Source organism: Aedes aegypti, chromosome 2 (assembly GCF_002204515.2).
Source record: "Aedes aegypti strain LVP_AGWG chromosome 2, AaegL5.0 Primary Assembly, whole genome shotgun sequence".
NCBI lineage: Eukaryota > Metazoa > Arthropoda > Insecta > Diptera > Culicidae > Aedes > Aedes aegypti.
Genome location: NC_035108.1, coordinates 106,148,423 through 106,169,560, shown reverse-complemented (window position 1 = coordinate 106,169,560; position 21,138 = coordinate 106,148,423). Strand labels below are relative to the sequence as shown.

The following is a 21,138-nucleotide window of genomic DNA, read 5'->3' as shown; positions in this document are numbered from 1 at the left end:
ATGTGGAAAATTTTCAAAAAAATATTTTTGAGAAGAAAATTTCATAAGCTTTAATCGCTGAAATTCTTGAAATGTACTTTTTTTTTAGTTTTTGAGTTATGGCCAATTTTGTAAAAAAAAAAAATGTGCAAATGTGCCATTTTGAGCCTTTTCTTTGAAAAATCATAACTCAAGAAAGAAGCATCGAAGAAACAAAGTTTCTTTATGAAAATGAAAGCAAATTTTCTCAGGAATAAAAAAAAAATATTAACTGGAAAAAGTTTTCCACAAAATTTTTCACCCTTGAGAAAATTCGTAAAGAAAAGCCGGAAAAAACTATGTTCCAATTAGTGGAAATGGGGCAAGATGCACCATCGTGTTTTGAACGTAATTTTATTTATCGTAAAAATACGAGTTTTGGAAGATTTTCGTCCACAAAATGATACAATTGTGCATAAATATGTTAGTAAAGACTTTAAATGACCTTACTTTTATGATTGCAGCTTATTTTGGAATGGATCGTTCTGCCCCGACCAATGGGGTGCATATTGCCCCAACCAGGCGCCTCACAGAAGATTGTATGGAAAATAGAAGTCATTGTGTTATTTCGCCAAATCATGTCATCAACAACTTACCCAGACTCTAATCATATGTTTTATGGTAAAAGGTTGTTAAAATTCTCAATTCATCGCTTCCAAATCAACATGTGAAATGATCGGGAAAGTTACATCAGAATCGTGTTTTTCGAATTTATTGTTCTATCTTCCTGTTAAGTTTTTCAAAATGTATCAAATTCTCAAGCAGGGTGTCAACAATTTACAACGTTTCATCAATCCACATAGTGTTTTTCTCTCATAAGTCGTTTATATTAGAGAAATTGACAAGGTGCGTTTTGCGAAATGCGACTACTGAAACGTCATGAAATAACCTCAACGTTGTGGTAAGAACAACTTCTTGCATCAATCGATACTTCGGCCAGATAACCAGAATATGAGCGGATTTTCAGGTCACTTTTGGTGAACCAGGAGATACTTATATATAATATGTAAGACCAGACGTGCGACTGCTCAAACTTCATGAAATAATCCAGTGGCGATTTCCTAACCTCAAATCTACCTGTTCCACGAATAGAAATTCTTGAATTTCAGCAACAGATTTGCATGTCATGAGTAGTGATTTGTTGGAAAGGACGATTTCAATAATTACCTGTTTGATTTATAATCTAAATTTGCCGAAATAGTCATTTTTAGGGTTGTATAACAGGTAGAAAGTGAGGTTACGAGTCGACACTGAAATAATCTCACAGTAGCTGCTGGAACATGCTTCATAACTTTTTGACTTTGACTTTTCGTCAAGTTGGACAAACAAAGACCGCATTCTGAGGCCACTTCCGGTGAATCAGGAAACAAACATAGATGAAGCTCAAAACTAGGCTTGCGACTACTCAAACTTTTTGAAATAACCTCAGCATTGCTGTAAGAATAGGGTCGATGTACCAATAGCCGCATAGCTAAGAACAAATATTCGTATGAAATCGAAAAATAACGCTAGCGTCATTATTTTTACATCATCTGAAAGCTTTTTATCTTGGTTTTGTGGGAAAAATATGAAAACTGCGAAAAGTCATATGTTTGCATTTATTATCGCTTGTGCCACTATAGGAATACATGTGCCTATAGTAGCACTATTTCTAATTTCTGTTCCTATAGTAGCACTAGCATCTCGGCGTTGGCAAAATACTAATCAAAACCGTATTTTTACAAAACTTTTATATTTTTCCTTGAAAGTGTGGATCAAAAGCTTTCGTTTGATGTAAAAAAAGTTCTTAATTCATCAATTATTTTGTAAAATAAAAAATAGTTTCTCTCAGTAGTGCAACTATAGGAACAATAGGTTAACTATAGGCGCAAGGGAGCTCAAATTTTAAGCAAAACTAATTATTTCGATCATTTTTTGAACAAAATCAAGCTGTGTATCAATGGTACTTAGATAAATAGCTCCTGACCTTCATGTCAAAAAATATTTTGAAAAGATTCATAGCAAAACGGCCGTAAAAAGCCACTAGTGCGACTATAGGGGACTGTCCACTAAGGGAACACTGACCCTATGATATTTTCTATAGAGACACTTCGGCCACACGACCCGACAATGACCGGGTTCTAAGGCCACTTTCGGTGAACCAATCGTCTAAGCACTGCTTTGCTGTTTGCAATTGTCAAATACACAAGCTATAAGAATTTTGTACACATTTTTTGATAAAAGAGAATGGATCTCAAAATCCGGGCATTTGGCTGAAGTGTTGATACATGCATGAAACATGTTCTTATAGAAAGATGAGGATAATTCATGAATTTTGAGTAGTCACATGTCCAGTTTTACTTTATTTGTTTATCTCTTATCTCTTTCTAAAGTTTTATCGGCTCTATCAGTCTTAAGGCAGCTAAAACGAGAGGCTGCGTTTTGTTGTGTGTATTGGTGTCTTGTCCGACTTCACCGGAAGTGAAGTGAACTCAGAATCTGGTTATTGTCTGATTATATGGCCGAAGTATCAATACATGTAAAAAGCATGTTCATGCAGCAACGCTTAGGTTGTTATATGAAGTTTGAGTAGTCGAATTTCTGGTTTTACCTTTTATTCAGGTTTGTTCCCTGAATCACCGGAAATGGCTTCAGAAACCGGTCATTGTCTGTTCATCTGACCGAAGCATCAATACGTAAAACGTAAACGCTGTGATTATTTCCTGATGCCAGAACGGTCGCATGCCTATTTTTTCAATCATCTATGTTTGCTCCTGATTCACCGGAAGTGAGCTCGAAATCCGGTCATTGTCTGGTCATCTGGCCAAAGTGTCCATATAGGCAAAAAGCAATGCTGAGGTTCTTTCATGAAATTTGGGCGGTCGCAAGTCTAGTTTAATCTGTTATTTATGTTTATCTCCAGATTCGCCGAAAGTAACCTCAGAATCCGGTCAATGTTTGGCAATCTGGCCGAAGTGCCCATATAGACAAGAATCATATTCTTACAGCAACGCTTAGACTATTTCATGAAGTTTGAGTAGTCGCATGCTTAGTTTTGAGTTCTTCCATGTTTGTCCCCTTGGTTCACCAGAAGTGACCCTACAACAGTGGTTCTCAACCTTTCCGGTGCTACGACCCCCTTTGAAGCATTATAAACGTCTCGCGGACCCTCAAAGGTGAATGTTCTTGAAGTCAAATGCAATCAACCAAATATAAGTATCCTGCTATGATCCTTTGAAGGAGTTTACTAATAATTGATCTTGGAATTAAGATTTCTGACTACTAGCATCTTTTCAAAAGTATGACGAGGAACCTCCATAAACAATGTTGACAAAATCCAACAAAAATAATGCAGATCTTGCCCTGCATTGGATAAACCTCTTGGGCACCTTCTTTTTTCAATTTAACATTGTGGATTTTTCTCCATTCGATTCGATTCTGCAGTAAATCGCATTTATGTCCGGTTTTAGATTAGAGTAAAGAAAAATTTGGGTAACAACGATTCACTTTAAAATGGTGAATTTTTCTCAGCCGAAACTTTGCAATTAAAACGTTTTTTTCTAAACAACGCAATTTAGCCCAAATATGAGCTCAGTAGCTTTCAAAATATCCTGCCGACGTGAAACAAAAGTTAAAAGAATAATATACATTCTTCAAGATTCCAAATCCCACTAGCTGCTCAAATAAAATATTCACAGGAGTCAATAGAGTCCTAAAATCCTGTCTTAATTTTAGTACAAAACGCTTAAGTTTAGGCCAGAAACAAATATTTACTCAATATTTAAACGCATTCGATGGTTTACAGTTAAAAAAAAATTGCCCTACCGTCTTATTTAATAAAAAAAAAGTTTTTAACGAAAAATTTAGGACCCATTTGAAGATTTCATCAGAAATCGTCAGCTCTGGATGCTCTTCATTTAATATTTTAAGAGACTTGCTAATGGCCTTCTATGCTCTGCTATATTCTGCTGTGGGGAGAATTTGTCAAAAGTTTTACTAGGAAATCTTCTAAAGCTTTTTCAGATATCCGTGAGAAATCTTCGCAGAAATCTACCAAAGATCACTGTGACAAAAATCGATCAAAAATTTTACTTGAAAACTCAATGAAAGATTCACAAGACTTCCGCGAATGTTTTTTGTAAAAGCTGTTAATAACTTGCGTTGTTCACTACTTCTAATAATCAAAAAAGTTCTTAGAAATTCTTGAAGGGTCTTGCCAAGAAGCTGGCAAAATCTGCCAAAAATTAAATTATTTTCCATATTACACTAAACTGAACTGGAATGGATTTAAGTGATCATCTATGGCTTGCTATGTAAGCCGACAGAATGACATTGAAGGTAATTTCCCAGTATTATCACAATTGAAAAAAAATCACATTTGAAAAAACACGGCCTAAAAATATTTGAAAGACGCAAAATTTGCAACTGTGTAATGAAACAGCGTCCATTTATTACGTAATGCTAAAATTGGAAATTTATGACCCTCATCCATAACGCTTTCTGTATGAAAAAAAATCATTTTTTTGTATGAGCCGCAAGGGTTATGGGCCTATTCCCCCTCTCCTCTTAGAGAGTTACGTATTTTGTGGACAGCGCCTAATATATTAGGAACATATTCCTCATATCAAGAGAACCGACGCTTATTCCCAATGGCTTCACGGACCCCTGAGAGCTCGTCACGGCCCCCTAGGGGTTCGCGGACCACCGGTTGAGAAACCCTGCCTTAGCTGAACCAGTTCCTCAATGTGGATATTGCAATTAAGAACAAAACTTGATAGGATTCCATACAGTTTGAAGAAAAATCGGTTGGGAAATGATTCGGAAATCTTTAAATAAAAAATGGAAATGGGGTACAGAAACACAAGACCCAAGGGTTTCCAATAATGATTTACAAGTAAGTTTAGATGAAGAAAATCCAGAATTTTTCAGGTTTAACAAATTTGTGTAGCTAGTATTTTTGACACCCTTTGGCAGTTTTTTTCCCTTACAATTGGCTTTTACATTTTGAACAGATGGAAAACTTGAAGTCTGGAAGCATTGATAGATAATTTGAGGTGAAGAAAATTCTGTCCATGATGGTATCCGAATTCAAGGCTCCATGAATGCAAGACCGGCGCTTCAAAAAGTTATGGTTCTTTGATATAGAAATATAATTTAAAACCGAAACAACCATGAATTATACTTTTTGAGACTTTCCATTCGTTCGGGTTAAATGTCGAATTGAAATTCAACTCAAGACTGACTTCGACAGTACGATTTCAATTTTCCTTTTCAAGTGTTTTTGCCTGTTTGCGATAAACAGGGATGCCAGGTGATTTTTTACAATGCCTTCCAATTGCATGGAAAAATATCTTCCAATGTCTTCCACTTAAAATGTTTCAATTATCATGGTATCTTTATAAAGTCCGAATTTTCGGGTTAAGTAAAAATGGAGCAAATGTCAAAACTGAAAACAAACAGTTTTCTGCTTCAAAATCCCTAATTCTAAAAAAAAATAAATAAATACACATAGCTGTTTTGCTTTCAAACAAAAACTGCTGTGTTTTTCTTATTTATCGATTTTTACGCAGTTTTTTCAGTTGTGACAATTGCTCAATTTTTAGTTAAGCCTGGTAAGTCAGAAAATTAGGCTCTCCATTATCATGTTTAACATTATTGTTGGGGAATTTCTTCAAAGAAATTCTGCACGGCTTGTTTTAAAACCATGCTAGTCAGGCAATAGCTGACTTGTACATGGTTCATTTTCAACCAGATTTCAATTTTATGAATAATTGTTCTTGAGAATTCATCAAATGTTCAACCAGAAACTCGTCTAAGAATGTCTTCACAGATTTCTACATGAACCCCTAAAAATATATCTTCATCTATTTATTCACGGATTTTTCCGGTGATGTTTTGTGAAATGTATCTTTAAGAATATCGAAGGATTATTCCAATATAATATGAATGTATTCCAATAAGCATTGCAAAAATGATAAATTGAATGAACAATTCAATAAACAAAATTTCTATCAGAATTCTTCTTTACGAGTTCCTTTAGAAATTTTCTAGATGCTTCAAGCCAAACATTGAGAAACTTTTGTTCTCCGTCCAAGAATTTCTTCAAATGTTTAATCAGGAATTTCTGCAACAATTTATCCCGAAATTTCACAAAGAATTTCTCAAAAAATTCCTCCAGAATGGGTTTCTTCAGACTCTTTAGCAAATTTATCAATCAGTTTTGCAATAAATAGTCCATGTACTACTCTATGAACTCTGATCCAATCTTAAAAATTTCGTAAACAGTTTTCATACAAGTTACCCTAGAACTCCTTCTTAAGAAACAATTTGCACTATTAAGTTCAGGGATTACTCCCTGATTTTCCTGCCATAGATTCTACCAAGGATTGTAATCGCTAGAGATTTCTCTGAAGATTGCTGATAAAAAGCATTGAGGGATTTGTCCACAGACAATATATGAAAATTCCTTTATTTTATTTTACACTTCAATCGTCGCTTTGTACCTCACTGTTGAAAAAAACTCGCTTTTCCGAAAAAAATGCCAATAAATTTCCGGTGGAACTCCAGATGAACTTTGGAAGAATTGCTGAAGAAACTCTAGAGAACTTCCTAGATCAATTGTGGAGGATTTCCCTAAGAAACTGCGGAGGATATCCGGAGTAAGTCCCGGAGGAAGACTGAAGGAATATTCAGAGAAACTCCAGAGGAATTCTTAGAGGTACCCCGGATGAACTTCTGGAGAAACTACAAAGAAATTACTGAAGGAATTTTTGAGAGTAAAGTATCCGTAGGGATTCCAGATGGAACTCTGGAACTCTGATTTTCAGATGGAGTTCTAAGAGAAACTCGTAAGAAATTTCTGGTCGAATTTTGGATAATTTCTTGAAGAAAGTCTGGAGTAACATCAGAAGGATTCCTAGTGGAACTCCGGAGGATTTTTGAGGTATTACTGGTGGATTCCTTGAGACACTTCGATTAAATTCATGGAGGAACTATGGCGAAAATCTGAAGGTATCCCCGGTGGAGCTTCCAGTGGAGCTTGTAAGGAATTCCCGATTGAGCCGTCCAGAAATTCCTCGGAAGTTTTTTTTTCCAAGAATTCCCCTGGAGATTTCCTCCAATAACTCCTCCGGAATTTTCTACAGGAATTTCTCATGTGATTGCCAATAGTAATTCCTCCGTGGATTTCGTCCAGGTTTTGCACCAGGAATTCCTCAGAGGATTTCGGAAAGCAATTTCTGCGGGGATTTGATCCAGGATTTTCTCTGGGGATTTTGTCCAGAAATATGTTAAGGAATTTATCTGAGGATTTTCTTCCGTGGATTTTTCCAGAGATTTTTTCAGGAGATTTCCTCCAGGAATTTCTCTAAGGATTTGAAACAGAAATTTCTCCGATTATTTTCTCCATGAATTCTTCCGGGGTTTCCTTCGGGAATTTTGGCGATATCCCTAGAAACTCCTCCGGAAATTTTCTCCAGGGATTTTCAATAGCTCTATTACTCTAGGGATTTTATCCAGAAATTCTTCCGGGGATTTCCTTGGCGGTTTGCTTTAGAAAATCCTCCGGAGATTTTTTGAAAAAAAAAATAGCATATTCTCCGAAGTTCCTTCAAAGCTCCACCGGGAAGCTCCTTTGGTAAAGTTGCGCATTTCTTTCAGGAATTGCTCCAGGATTTTTTTTTAATTTCCCCATGAATTCCTTTTTGAGTCCTCCAGTAATTCTTGCGGAGTTCCTTCTGGAGCTTTGGAGGAAGTTTGGAGGATATGCTGGATCAAATCCAAAATAATTTCTAAAAGAACTCCAGAGGAACTACCGGTGAAGCTCCGAAGGAATTCCCGGAGGAACTCTAAAGAAATTCCTGCAGCAACTCTGGACAAAATCCTAGAGAATCTCCGGAGGAAATCCTGGAGGAACTACGAAGCAATTCCTGGAGGAACTCAGGAGGCGTTCCTGGAGAAACTCCAGATGTGTTTCTGGAGGAATTCCGTAGGCGTTCCTAGAGCAACTCCGGGGAAATTGTTAACTAACTCCGGAGAAATTCCTGGAGAAACTAAGTTGGAAATTCGAAGCAATTTCCACTGTTGGGAAGGAACACCAAAGGAACCTTCCAGGAATTACGGAGGAACATTCGAGGAATTGCTGGAGGAACTCCAGTGGAATTCCTGAAAGAAAACTAGAAGAATTGCCTGTGGAAATCTGGAGGACGTTCCGAGGAATTGCTGGACAAAATCCAGAAGAATTGCCAGAGAAAATCTTAAACAATTTCTTGAATGACTTAAAAAAAACTTGGAGGAACTCTTGATGAACACCTGGAGAAATGCCCGAAGATTTTTTTTAGAAATTTCCTGAAGAACTCTAGACAAACTCCCGGAGGGAATGTAGTGATTTTTTCGAAGCAACTTCAGAAGAACTCCTAGAGGAGCTCTGGAGCATTTCCGAGGGATCATAGTGAAACCCCTATGAGTCGATGTTACATTATTCGATATCGACACATGAAACCATACAAAAACCCAGTCCCTTTCCCAGGTCCTTTCAGATATCGACACAGGGAGGTTTGACTGTACTTGAGGAACTCTGAAGAACTCCTGGAGATATAAAAACATCCAGGACGAACTATGGAGGAAATCCGAAGGAATACCCGGTGAAGTACCAAAAGAATTCCCGGAGGAATTCTAGGGAAAAATCTCCGGAGAAATTACTGATGGAAATCCCCGAAGGAATTCCTTTAGCAAATCCCCGGAAAAAATCTGATGGAAATCTCCAGAAAATTTTCTGGAGGAATTCCTGAAGTAAATCCCCGGAGGAATTGGTATTGAGAATCCTCTGGAAAATTCCTGGAGAAAATCCCTGAAAAAACTGTTGGGAGATATCCCCGAGTAATCCTTGAAACCCCGAATGAATCCCTGGAGAAAATCTCCAAAGAACTTCTGAAAGGAAATCTTTTGTAAAATCCTCTGGAAAAATCGCCGAAACAATTTCTGGAGAAAATCCACGGAATAAATCATCTAGTAATCTTCGGATAAATTCTCTGAAAAAGTCTCCGAAAGAATTTCTATAAAAAATCCTCACAGGAACATCTTAATAAATTTCTAGACGAAATCCCCAGAGGACTTCCTGGACGTAATCCACTGAGGAAATCCCTGGATCAGTTCTTGGAAAAATCATCGGAGAAATTTCTGGAAAATATATCCGGAGGAATTGTTGGAACAAATTTCCGGAAAAATCCTCAAAGGAATTCCTGGACTTAAACTCCGGAAAAAATCATGATGAAAATCCCCAGAGGAATTTCTGGAGTAAATCCTAAACGGGATTGCTGGAGAAAATTCCGGGAGGAATTTCTGGAACAAATCCCCGGAAGTATTCCTACAATAAACTCCCGGATGAATGCCTGAAAGGAATCCCCAGATGATTTCCTGTTGGAAATTCTGTTGGACAAATCGGAGGAACTTCAATAGAATTCCTGGAAGAGCGCTTGGAGACATCTGTAGGCGGACCAAAGACAAAATAAAGACCTCCATGTCCTTTGCAGTTGCCCAAAATTGTATGGCTCATATGGTAATCTAGAATGCCGTGAAAAGTGTACTGCGATCAAACTTGGGTACATTTTGCAGTAGTGAGTGACCAAATGCAGTACTAGGGGCCCATTCACAAATTTCATAACGCTGGAGGGGGTGGGTGGGTATCCTAACGATGTTACGGTCCATACAAAAACTGAATGATATTCATACAAAAAGCGTTACAAGGGGGTGGGTGGGTGTTAAAAACGGCTAATTTCAGTGTTATGAAATAAATGAATGAGCCCTAGAAGTGGTACCCTATCTGAACCCGAGTGGGACGGACCTGGGCGGACTTCGTTGTTGAATATTTAAATATATTCCCGTAGAAATTCATGGTGGAATCCTTGGATGAATTCCTAAAGTACTTCCCGGAGATATACCCTGATGATTCCTAGAGGTATCCTGTATGAGTTCCTGAAGCTCCAATTTATAACATGGTTCAATAAATTGGACCACCGGTGAAGCTGCCCTAGGGTTACCCATTGTTGAAGGAATTCTGGAGGAGGTTTAGGAGAAACCAGTGAAAAAAATCTTGACAGATATCCCAAAGATCCCTGGGTTAATTTCAGAAGCAACAATTGTAGCAATCTCGAAAAAAATCATATAAGAATCTGTTTACTTTTTTATGAATTCGTAAAAATAATACACGAGAAACACTGAAACAGATTTCAAGAATAACTTTGATGATTCTATGGAATGATACTTAAACATATTACTAGAATGTCTTGATAAATCTCTGCAAGAGTTCCCAGACGAAACTCTGGGAGAATCCTTGTCAGAATTCTCAGATTGAGATATTGAATCCTTGGAGAATTTTTAACAGAATTCGGAGAGGGATTGCTATAGTTTGATTTGGACGTGCAAAAATCTTTTAGAAGGGTTTGTATAATTTCCAACGTATATTTTTTTTCAAATAAGGTACCGTGGGGTAAGTGGATACAGAAAAATCAATAGTTAGCTTCATTGTTATGTACAGCTAACGTGAATAATGTAACTCAAACTTTTTTCTGTGGATAACAAATAAGGGACTATTATACTTCAAATCGTCATTTATTCCGATTTTTCTGATTGTTATGTATTGAGTATGAGAGACTTAACAATTTGCGCCAAATGATCCACTTGTCCCACCATGGTGGGGTAAGTGGATCACCATTAAAAAAATCTGTTCTCGAAACAAATGTAGTGTGATTATGTTTAATAAGAATCTTATAACCCTCGTTTTTGTTATTAGTGCTAGTAATGTTACATTTTAATACTTTAAAATTAAAAAGTATCTTTATTTAATCAAAATATAATAAAAAGTATGTATATATAAGCTCATACTAATTTTAACCAAACATAATACATTGTAAGTAGAAAAATTTGGAGAAAATTCATCCATTTATACGCATAAGTTATTCAGAAGTATTGTAAGATAATTCCTAACGATATTTTCAAAAAACACTCTTGGTTTAAATATATTAGTTACATTTACTTTTGAACAACAAACTGAAATTCTTCTATTTTATTCATGAATATATGTGTATCATCTGTCTAGAACAATTTATATGGTCAAATAAGGTACGATACTATGCTTTCGATTGGAAAATAAGTATATTTTGCTCTTTTACAACTCAACTTAGATTAACCACGAAAAGTTTTGTGTGAATTTTGAAATAATTATTCTTTTTATATTTTTTTCTACCAGAAAGGTTAAAAAAAACTTTGAAGTGGATTAATTCAAATTTTCTATGGTCAATTTGACAAATTCAAGCTGGGAATGGAACAAAATAAAGGAAAACAACATTTGCGGATATTAAAGCTTATTAAAATTCTCGTGAGCAGTCTGCCAATAAATGATAATTATTCTTGATTCACTTACCCCACCCCATTAAAGAGTAGGGGTAAGTGTACCATGTCCAATATATTTGTATTTATTTATAAAAATGACATATTTTTCATTGTGATTCATTCAATTAGAACTGAAATGCTCACCATGTGTCGAAAAAAATAATAGAATTCGTTTTTAGACAGAGATACAATGGATTTTTGATTGATGGAAAACAATTTTCAAATTAATTACTTTTTGCAGCTAACAAGTTTGCTTGTGTTAGTGTACGTGTAGTACCAGTTTTGCAATAGTATCAGTGTGGGCGTAATAATATAACCTAAAACGAAGCAATGGTGCGAAAACATTCAATATATTCAAGTATTTATGCTTTATATTGACAAATGATCCACTTACCCCACTGATACACTTCCCCCACTGTACCTTATAGAAATTTTAAAAATGCCGATATTTCAAAATTGTCTTCCAAATGCCTTCACAAATTCTGAAAAGTCTTTCAAAAATCTTCCGTCTTCCAAATGTCTTTCACACTACTCAAATGTCTTCCAATGGAAGACATGTCTGCCAACCTGGCATCCCTGGCGATAAATCAGCCTAAAACAAAAGCAAGAGAAAGCAAAAAATCAAAAGTGAGAGCTACAAACGATTATAACGGGAGAACGGTTTCAATCTGACAAATCCTTTGCTTCTTTGGTTTAAACTGATTAAACATTGAGGATAGAGCATGAATTTTCTATGATTAGTACAAGTCTGTAAAATCAAGTGCTAGCTGTGTCATTATGAGATTAAACTATTTTGAATAATGCTGGATGTTTTGAATTAACGATTCTCGGTATTGGACTACAATGTTATTGTAATAAAAATCAACAATTCTAATGATCATGCCTTCAAGAACGCGTTACTGAAAATTTCTTCTAACATATTTTGATTGGATAACATAATAAACAAACAAGCGTTAAAAGTTTTGTGGCTAGTTTTTCATAAAACAACAGTAAACGAAGCACCGTTTCACGAGGTCCAGTCCACCCGCGGGCCGAAGGGGGATTCATTATTGGAATGACAAAAAAAAAAACACCTTCCAGGAACAGTGCACCCGATGTTGACGGTTACGCCGAGCCCGATGGGAGGCAGCACCTCGATTCTGCCGGCACCGTTCCGAAGGTCGGCCGATTCGAGTCCATCGCACAGCCACAGTCACAGCCACTCGCAGATTTCCCGGAACTCGTCCCGCAAGAGCAACAATTCCGTCAACTGTCGGATAGAAGGTAACCCGTTTAAACAATATTATACAAAAACAACACTACGTATTGTAACAGTACTATTAAAACCATCAAAAATACAATATAGTATAAAGAAAAAATAACAATACAATTACGTTATAAAATATTGTTTAATATCATACTATATGGTAAATAGTATAACGTTAAAGGTTTTGAATAGTTATTCGCTTTTTTGTTTACATTTTATTAAATGATCATGTTATGGTTTTCTTTGATATTCTTTATTGTGTTGCACGAAGTTACCAATTTAAGGTCAATTTAAAGCAATATAGTGCTTTGTAATACAAAATTATTGTTTTTTTTTTAATTTAATTTAATTTATAAACAAAAATAATGTTGTTTAGACATTCAATTACAGTTATATTGTATTCATTATGTTATGTTGTACATTTATTGTTTAATACATTCACTGAATGGTACGATTTTATCCAGGAAGGTTCCATAGCTGGAGGGACCAAATCAATCAAATCGTCCGCACGGCGTTGAAATTTCAATATTTCAACGTTACACCCTTCAGGCTTGTCGTCGTCATCGTCAAATGCCGGCGCCTCGGGTGATGTTGAAAGCTATACCGAGGGATATCAAGCGTTCTAATTTTTCCCAGCGGGACCAATCATGGAGAACAAATAGCGTTGATAATGGTTAACCATTTTTTAGGCTTGTGTTCATGAAATTGGCCTTATGTAAACTTTATCAACTTGTTGAAGGAGAAGACAGATGGGAGAATCCGAGCAATTTAACAATTCTTAAAGGCATCAGTTCAGTTTCATCCATGAACAAGGGGAAGCCTAGGCGTAGGAATATTTATCGAAACTAAAGCTTTTGTGACAAAGTTCATACCTGCTTTTATGTTTAGTAGAAGATAGAAGTATTCATTATAGTAGAATAATTGTGTTATGTAAAAATCCTGAAAAAAAAAAACATTGAAAGTTCATTTGAAACTCACTTCATGTTAGAAATTGTCCTAAACGCGTGAGAACTAATCGTCATGGATTTTCCCTCTTTTCTATTGAAGTTCTGGCAAATTAAATAACAATATAGTAGTAAATCTTGCAAAAACCGACCAACCTACATATCACATTTTAGCAACAATCATGTTAAACCATTTGCTATGTGTTATTCAATGATTAATCCAACAAACACAACTCCAACATTGCTAACCAAGGATGGAAATCTAGTGATCATGACAAAATCCATGATGCATCGCGGTTGTTCTTTATCGTGCGATCATAGCAACTACGATTAAGGCTAAGTAGCCCGTCATTCGTTTTGGCAATCATGATTACTTTTCAGCTTGCATTTCAAAGTGATAAAACTCAGTCTTGATAGTTTATATTGACTTGAAAAAGTATCACTGTACGCGCTAACAAAGTATGCTGATACTTGTTCAGCTGTGTCAGTGCAAAACCAACTGATTTTCTTTGACTCGAAATCGTGAGATGAATTAGCAACAATCATCAACGACGTGTACAAATTTCAATGACGGCCTACTTCGCCTTAACCTTTTGTCGTTAAGTAATCACAACAAACTGCGCTCGCCAAATAATGCATCGTTCTGCATGTGCGCTAGCGATTAATTGTTCGCGAATCAAAGTTTATTATTTTTTAGAATTTTTTCATTTTTCCTTTGTGATTTGCCTTTGTACATGCTATTTGTGGTTCTAAAAGCATTTACATATGGTCTGCGCGAAAAGCAGAAGCGCGATTCGAGTTGATCGCAACTTGTAACAACCAGGGATGGGAAATGTACTGTAGCAAACATTTACCACCTCGACATTCACATTTTTCTACACGACCATCAAAATCCAAAGCAATCCATGACCGTTCAAAACAAAAAAAATCACGGCTCTTCAAAACTGTAATCTTCTTCTTCGCAACGTTTTTTCAAACCCGAATGCCAAATGACTCGAGCACAGTGGTTACACGATTTTTCCGGTTTTCGGGGTTTTGCATTTTTGCTCGATAAAGGCAGCATGAAATTGAACTTTTTTATATGTATCGCAACGGAAAGATTGTGCTCTTGCTGTTAGAGCTAATAGATTTCAATTAGTTGAAAACACAAGCGATATATTAGCGGTTGAATTGTTTAACATTTTTTTCAATCATTCACCTCGAGATGGCTGCCAGAAAACGGTCATAGAGGAGAGACAAAAACAGTCAAGCAGTGTGTGAACCGTTGGCAGCGCAACACCTGATGGTATTGATGCTGCTGCTGCTTTGTGTTTTGGTTGACTGGCAGAATCGATGAACTGTGGCAAATTGTGATCACAGTTCCCAAGCCTGGTAACAACATCCGACAAACTCTTTGTCCCACGACAAACGATGCATCGGATGCTTCATATATCGGTAACACGCAAATATAATGAAGTGCTCAAATCATGCTGCTTCAAGAGCGACGGCCCTCTTAGACCATTCAAATACCGTGTTGTTTGTCGCTAGAGACGACTTTTTTCCATCCTTGTTGCTAACAAAAAAAAAATCCTTAATTTTAAATACCACTTGGTTCACATTACTTTACGCTGAAAAATCAATCATAAATAATGCTAATGAAATGACCAAGCCGTCATTCTATTAATGTGCATTATTTTTGACAGAACATCGTGTGAACAGAGCATTACTGTTTGCTATTTCACTATCAAGATGCAAGAAAGCATGCAATATGAACGAATGTTGAATGCAAGAATGTAGCTAAATTGTTTAAGTTTCACTCAAGACTGCTAGCATTCCTGCAATTTACCATTTTTTTATGTTATGTTCTCATGAAATGGCTTACTTATACAGCAAAAATACCTTTAATTTAAGTACATGACACGTAAACTTTTATGATTATTAAATAATAAAAGTTACAACTGAATGTTCAACGATAAATAATGTAAACTACTTCATTGCGCTCAGTAATGCTTGTAATCTAGAGTGAAACTGAAACATTTCATGATCTTGCATCCAACATCCGCCAATATTGCATGTTTTCTTGCCTACTGGAAGTGATTTCAATCGAGAATGCTTGGTTTACACGATTATACATCGAATATTCTGTCGTAAATAATGCACATTAATAATGACAGTTGGATCATTTCATGTGCATTGCTTATGATTTATTTTTCAGAGTAAAATCATGTCAACCGAGCGGTTTAAATTGGAACATTCTTTAAGAGAAGAGGTGTTATTAGCAAGGTTGGATATGTTTGTAGAACTTATCGTTGAATAATACATTACAAATGGCTTTGCATGATTGGGGCAAAAAATATGTGGCATGTCTAAGACGTAAACATCAAGGTATATATCTGACACTTGCCACATTATTTCTCCACATTTAAGAAGACATCTGCTACTATTTCTTGTCATTTATCGATGTCAACGACTGCTCAATGCGCGTTCCAATAGCTACAATGAAATTGGAAGCCATTTCAACCTTCTCAATCACCCAATCCACATGCCACTCATTCAAAGAAAATTTTCGCTGTTCAATATTGGTTTGATCGAGATCGACATTGACACTGAATCCTGAGCAAGCAATCCAGAGAGAGAGCACGCACGGAAGCATACGCCGGATATAATCTGCATGTGATGTGACTTGCGATGCGACGCAACCCACGCCCTAGGAAGCAACTTACACACGGTTGATAGGTCGTAACATGTATTTTCATTATATGGTCCCACATCAGGCGACAATCGGGTCCAATCAATGGAAAATAGTAGACCAAGCATCGGCACGTACATAGGAACATATTTCCTAGCTGCACTGAAACCTCCAATTGCGTAACTTCTATGTATGTAATAATACGAAAAAAAGAATTTTTGCACATTTGAGCCTACGACGAAATTATTCAATACGTACTAATGAATGTTTTAAAAATGTGGAGCCAACGTTAGAGCTTGTATAAATTCAAAGGAACATCTCAAAGGTAGCTACATCTTAAGTGACGATCTACGACATGTTTTCTTGAACTCATGAACTCTCTGTTGTAAAAGTATCCAGTGATAAACGGATATTCACTCTTAATCAAAATTAAACAACTGTGATCGATTATATTTTGAGTTCAATGCTTATCTATGGTTATCCAAGCTTAAGGGTCAGGCAAAATGATTGAAATAGGTGAAAATTTGTCCAAATTCAAATGTAACTTTTTGAAAATGGATGTGACATGTTTTTTGGGAACTTGTAATCAGAAGACACAGTGTGTTTGTTTGACAAATTGAGACATGAATTTGCGAAAAAAAAATACGCGTAGTGATACTCGAACTCACGACTCCGTGTACGCTAGACCGGCGCTTTAACCAACCAGAACACCTTATGATTCTACGGAATAGAAAGCCAAACTGAATCCGAGTACTAACCATAAACGCATCTCTTTTCGCAAATCCATGTCTCTTTCGGACTTAGATGCCAAACCCCCAACACGCTCACGTTTGTATCTCCCGATCGCAAGTGAGAGCGAATTGTTTATGGATTGGATACTGAGTTCTTATGCAGCCCACAGACGCTCAGACGGTTTGACCAACATTGACTCCGCCCCCAAGTTGATCAAACCGACTTATGTTGATACAACCGTTTGACCAACTGTCAAGGTTGGTTGCAGCAACACGATATTTCTTTGCATTTTTTTAGACTTGCCGAGAGTCTAGTGAATATGTGATTATTATTTTTTCGAAATATGTGGCTGTGAGGGAGAATCTTTTCGTGATTTTCTGGCAATAATCGCAGTAAGGAAGAGAAGAATATTCAACATTTAAGTACCGGAAGAAATAAATATTTAAGAGGAATTCCAGTTATAATTCGTACGAAATTTTCCAGCAAAACTCAGAAATCATGACGGGTCTCTCTCGGGAAATATACTGAGCAGTCATTGATATGGGAATGGCTGAGGGGTTTTTTTTTTCAAAAATTCTATCCAGAATCTTTTAGTCGTTTTCTCTATTTATTCTGCTTTAAAGTTTTTCCAGGAATCAATAAGCTATACTAAGGATTCCACCAAAAGCTCTTCCTGGGATTTTTCACGAATTTTATCAATAATTCCTTAAGAAATTTATCCACAGATTCAACCAGAAATTTCTCCGGGGAACATACTTCAGGCATACCTTCAGGAGGAATTTTTCCAAGGATTCCTTTAGAGGTGTCTCTACAAATTATTGTGGATTTCAACCACTGATTCCTTCAAAGATCTGTCCAAAAAATCCCAAGGAATTTCTTCAGGGCTAACTCCAAGGCTGTCTCCTTGAATTCGTCCAGATTGTTATAACAATTGTTTCAAAGATTTCTTCAGAAATTTCTCTAGAAGTTAGTTCCAAGGATTCCATCACGCGTTACCCAGGAATCGCATCACAAATTCTATCAGATACTTCTCAAAAGATTTCTCAAAAAAAAAATCATCACCAGAAATTCTCCCAACGATTTCACCAGGACTTTTTTAAGGGCTTGCTCCTAGGACTCCTCCTCAAATTCCTCAAGGAGTTCAGCGATTCTTTCTAGCAATTTTTCAACAGATTTCTCTAGGGGTATATACAAAAACTTCCCAAGGGATTTCTCCAGTGGTTCATCCAATGCTTCCTTGAAGAATTCCACAAAAAAGTCCTCTAAAAATTCATTTCAGAATTCCTCCAGCGAAACTTCAAGCATTTCTACAGATACTACCCACAATTTATCCAAGGTTTCATCAAGTTCCTCCAGGGATTCCACCAACAATTCCTCCAAGAATTCCATCAGAAAGCCTTCAAAGATTTCAAGAGAAATACTGCAAAAAAATTCATCAAAACTTGATCAGCAGGAATTCTTTTGGAGATTCTACTTGTAGTTATTTGAGAGGATCCTACTGGTTATCCTTCGGTATTCCTCTAGAGAGAATCTTCAATAAATTCTTTTATAAACTCCACCAGTGTTTCCTCCAAAGATTCTTCCTTCTTCCTTCTCTAGGGTCCCTACGAGGCATTCGTCCTGGGATTTCTGCAGGAATTACTTCAATAATCTAATATAAATTTATCCATCATTTCCATCCAGTGTTTCTTGAAGGATTTTTTCCAAGGAATCTACCAGGAATTACCTTAGAGAATCTTTCAGAAACTCTTTCAGGGATTGCTTCCAGAAATATACTAAGGAATCTCTCCAGGAAACTCTGTAGAAATTAATCTATTGATTTCTTTGGTGATACCTCCAAGTATTTCTAGGGATATATCTCCATGGATTTTTTTTTTCTTAAATCAAAAAAAAAATTTTTAGGTCTACTTTAGGGATTCATCCTGAGGCATTTAGAGATATGTGTTGTTTGAAACTCTGAGTAAATATCAGTTAACTCCCTGGACGAATTTATGATAATCCTGAAGCACAATCCTAGTAACACCTTTGAAGTATTTTATGGTTGAACTTCTGGCGAAACTCTGGTAGATTTTTCTAGTGGTAATTCTAGCGAAACTCTGGTGATATTCCATGTGTTAACGCTAGAAGAACTCCTTGTGAAGTTAATTAAAAAACTTCTCTCGCGAAAAATTACAGATGATATAATTAGGGAAAATACTGTTAAAGTATCTGAAGGAATTACTAGTGAAATCTTTATAAGAAATTGTAATCAAATCGCATAGGAAATTCGTTATTGGATAATTGGAGCAGTCTTCAAAATTGCCTTTGCATTTCGTTGCTTTGATTCAGAAAACTAGGAGGAAGAGAATGCACGATCCTTATTTTTCAATCCAACAAGGCTTTGATTTGCTCAAATCATTTCGGTGAAAATACTGCATCATTTTTCTGAATCATTTGTGGCTCCTTGGACTAAGCGGGCTACGCTGCAGAAGGATAATATAAATTGTTGGTAGGCTTAGCAACCAACAATGTTTTCTTTTCATCGTGAGGTCACAAAGTGCGTGTCAGTACATATCCAGTTGACAAATAAAATGTTTGCTTCTATAAATGGTGAACTATCTTGCGTGAACATAGTGATTCTCATGAAGCTGTTGTGTAGTATCAATTGATTGACCCAAAAGTCTTTTGAAGATGTTAATGTTATCTTTTTCATTATAGCCACAACCAGTTTCAACAGTCTTTCCTGAAGAAAATAATGTGATGTTTCATCATATATGCACTCCTATGATATTGACGTTATGTACGACCAGGAGCATTAACCCTGTAGCGGATCGTCTCAAATTTGCATGTGATTTTTGGAACAGACTCATTGTATTTCAATACTTAGCAATATGTTATTTTATGTTTAATGTCAATAAAAATGTTTTGTATTACCTACCATCACGAAAAAAGAAGTTTAAACATGTTATACACACCTCTATTCTAATTTTATTGGCATTGGTTTGGCATCCAGTTGAAAAAAAAATCAAAAGAAATTTTATTATTTTGCGAGATTCCGGCGTAATGTATTTCCTCTGATTTCATAAGACTGGGTGCCAAACCTCTATTCTTACTCTAAATTAGACAAAAAAGTTTCCCTATTCAAGTCCATTGTATCCGTTAAGCAAGTTCTATTATGCATAGATGGTTAAGTCTTGCCTGCAACGTTTTTGAACATATGAATTACCTCATGCCAATACAAAATATGTTTATGAGTTATGACATGATAACTTTATACTGCAGTTATACTGGTGAAATAAATGGCCTCAACTAGCAAAAATATAACTAACTTTTTACACCAAACTGTTTTTTCGTAGAAAGAGCTAATCTTTAAACTAATTCTACTATTTATATAAATTATAACTTAACTCCCATGGTAAGTATATTGAATCTCAACACTTTTATTCATTTACTATACTGATAATATAGACCCTTAGATAGGTTTCCCAAAAGGGGAATCAAGAAGTTACAATTGTATACCAAGCTCGCTGAAAACTGGAATTTTGCACGGGGTTATTTTATATTTACCGAAGCTGGGCATCCGAGGTCTAGAGTATGCATTTGCGTTGAAATGATTTGAATCAATGATGTATTATTTTTGATCAAGTGAGCACAGGAGCAATTGAATTGAAAAGGCGCGAATCCTACGCGAAGCAATGATATTTTCAAAGCATGCTTTTCAAAATATCTGTGCAGCAATGATGATCTTTGAAGACTGAATTGGAGTTCATCTTGAAACCTTCCAGAAGAATTCCTGAAGGAATTCCTGTTTTGAATCCCAGAAGGGATTCCTGATGGAGTCACTGGATGATATATTGGTAGATTCTTAAATTACAGGTAAAACTATTACAATAAATGTCTGGTAATATCGCTGGAGGGCTCCTGAAAACCCCCAAGAATCCCTGAAGTAATTCCACGAGAAATTCCTTGAAAAATCCAGAGAAATCCCTTGAGGGTTTTCGGGATTGATTTCTTAAGGAAATCCGGGAGGAGCCCCATGATGAACTCCGCGAGGAATCCTTTGAAAAATTCCGGTAGGAATCTCTCGAGCAATGCCGGTAATGGAATACTTAGAAGAAATTTCTGATAAAATCCCTGTAGGAAATCTTCAAGAATCGTTGGAGATTTTTTTTTTTTTGGAACCT

The 21,138-nt window shown here is 36.2% G+C and overlaps 1 protein-coding gene across 4 annotated transcripts in view; it reads left to right on the top strand.

Annotated features, from left to right (window-relative positions):
- The window catches only part of LOC5575250 (diacylglycerol kinase 1), a 655,530-nt gene that overhangs the window by 497,403 nt on the left and 136,989 nt on the right, over positions 1 to 21,138 (top strand). For 3 of the 4 annotated variants that reach the window (XM_021841861.1, XM_021841864.1, XM_021841862.1), the window contains exon 9: positions 12,466 to 12,648. In XM_021841861.1, coding sequence (XP_021697553.1) covers positions 12,466 to 12,648 — 183 coding nt within the window. The remainder of the gene's footprint in view (positions 1 to 12,465; positions 12,649 to 21,138) is intronic. The other variant, XM_021841863.1, reaches the window with a different exon arrangement.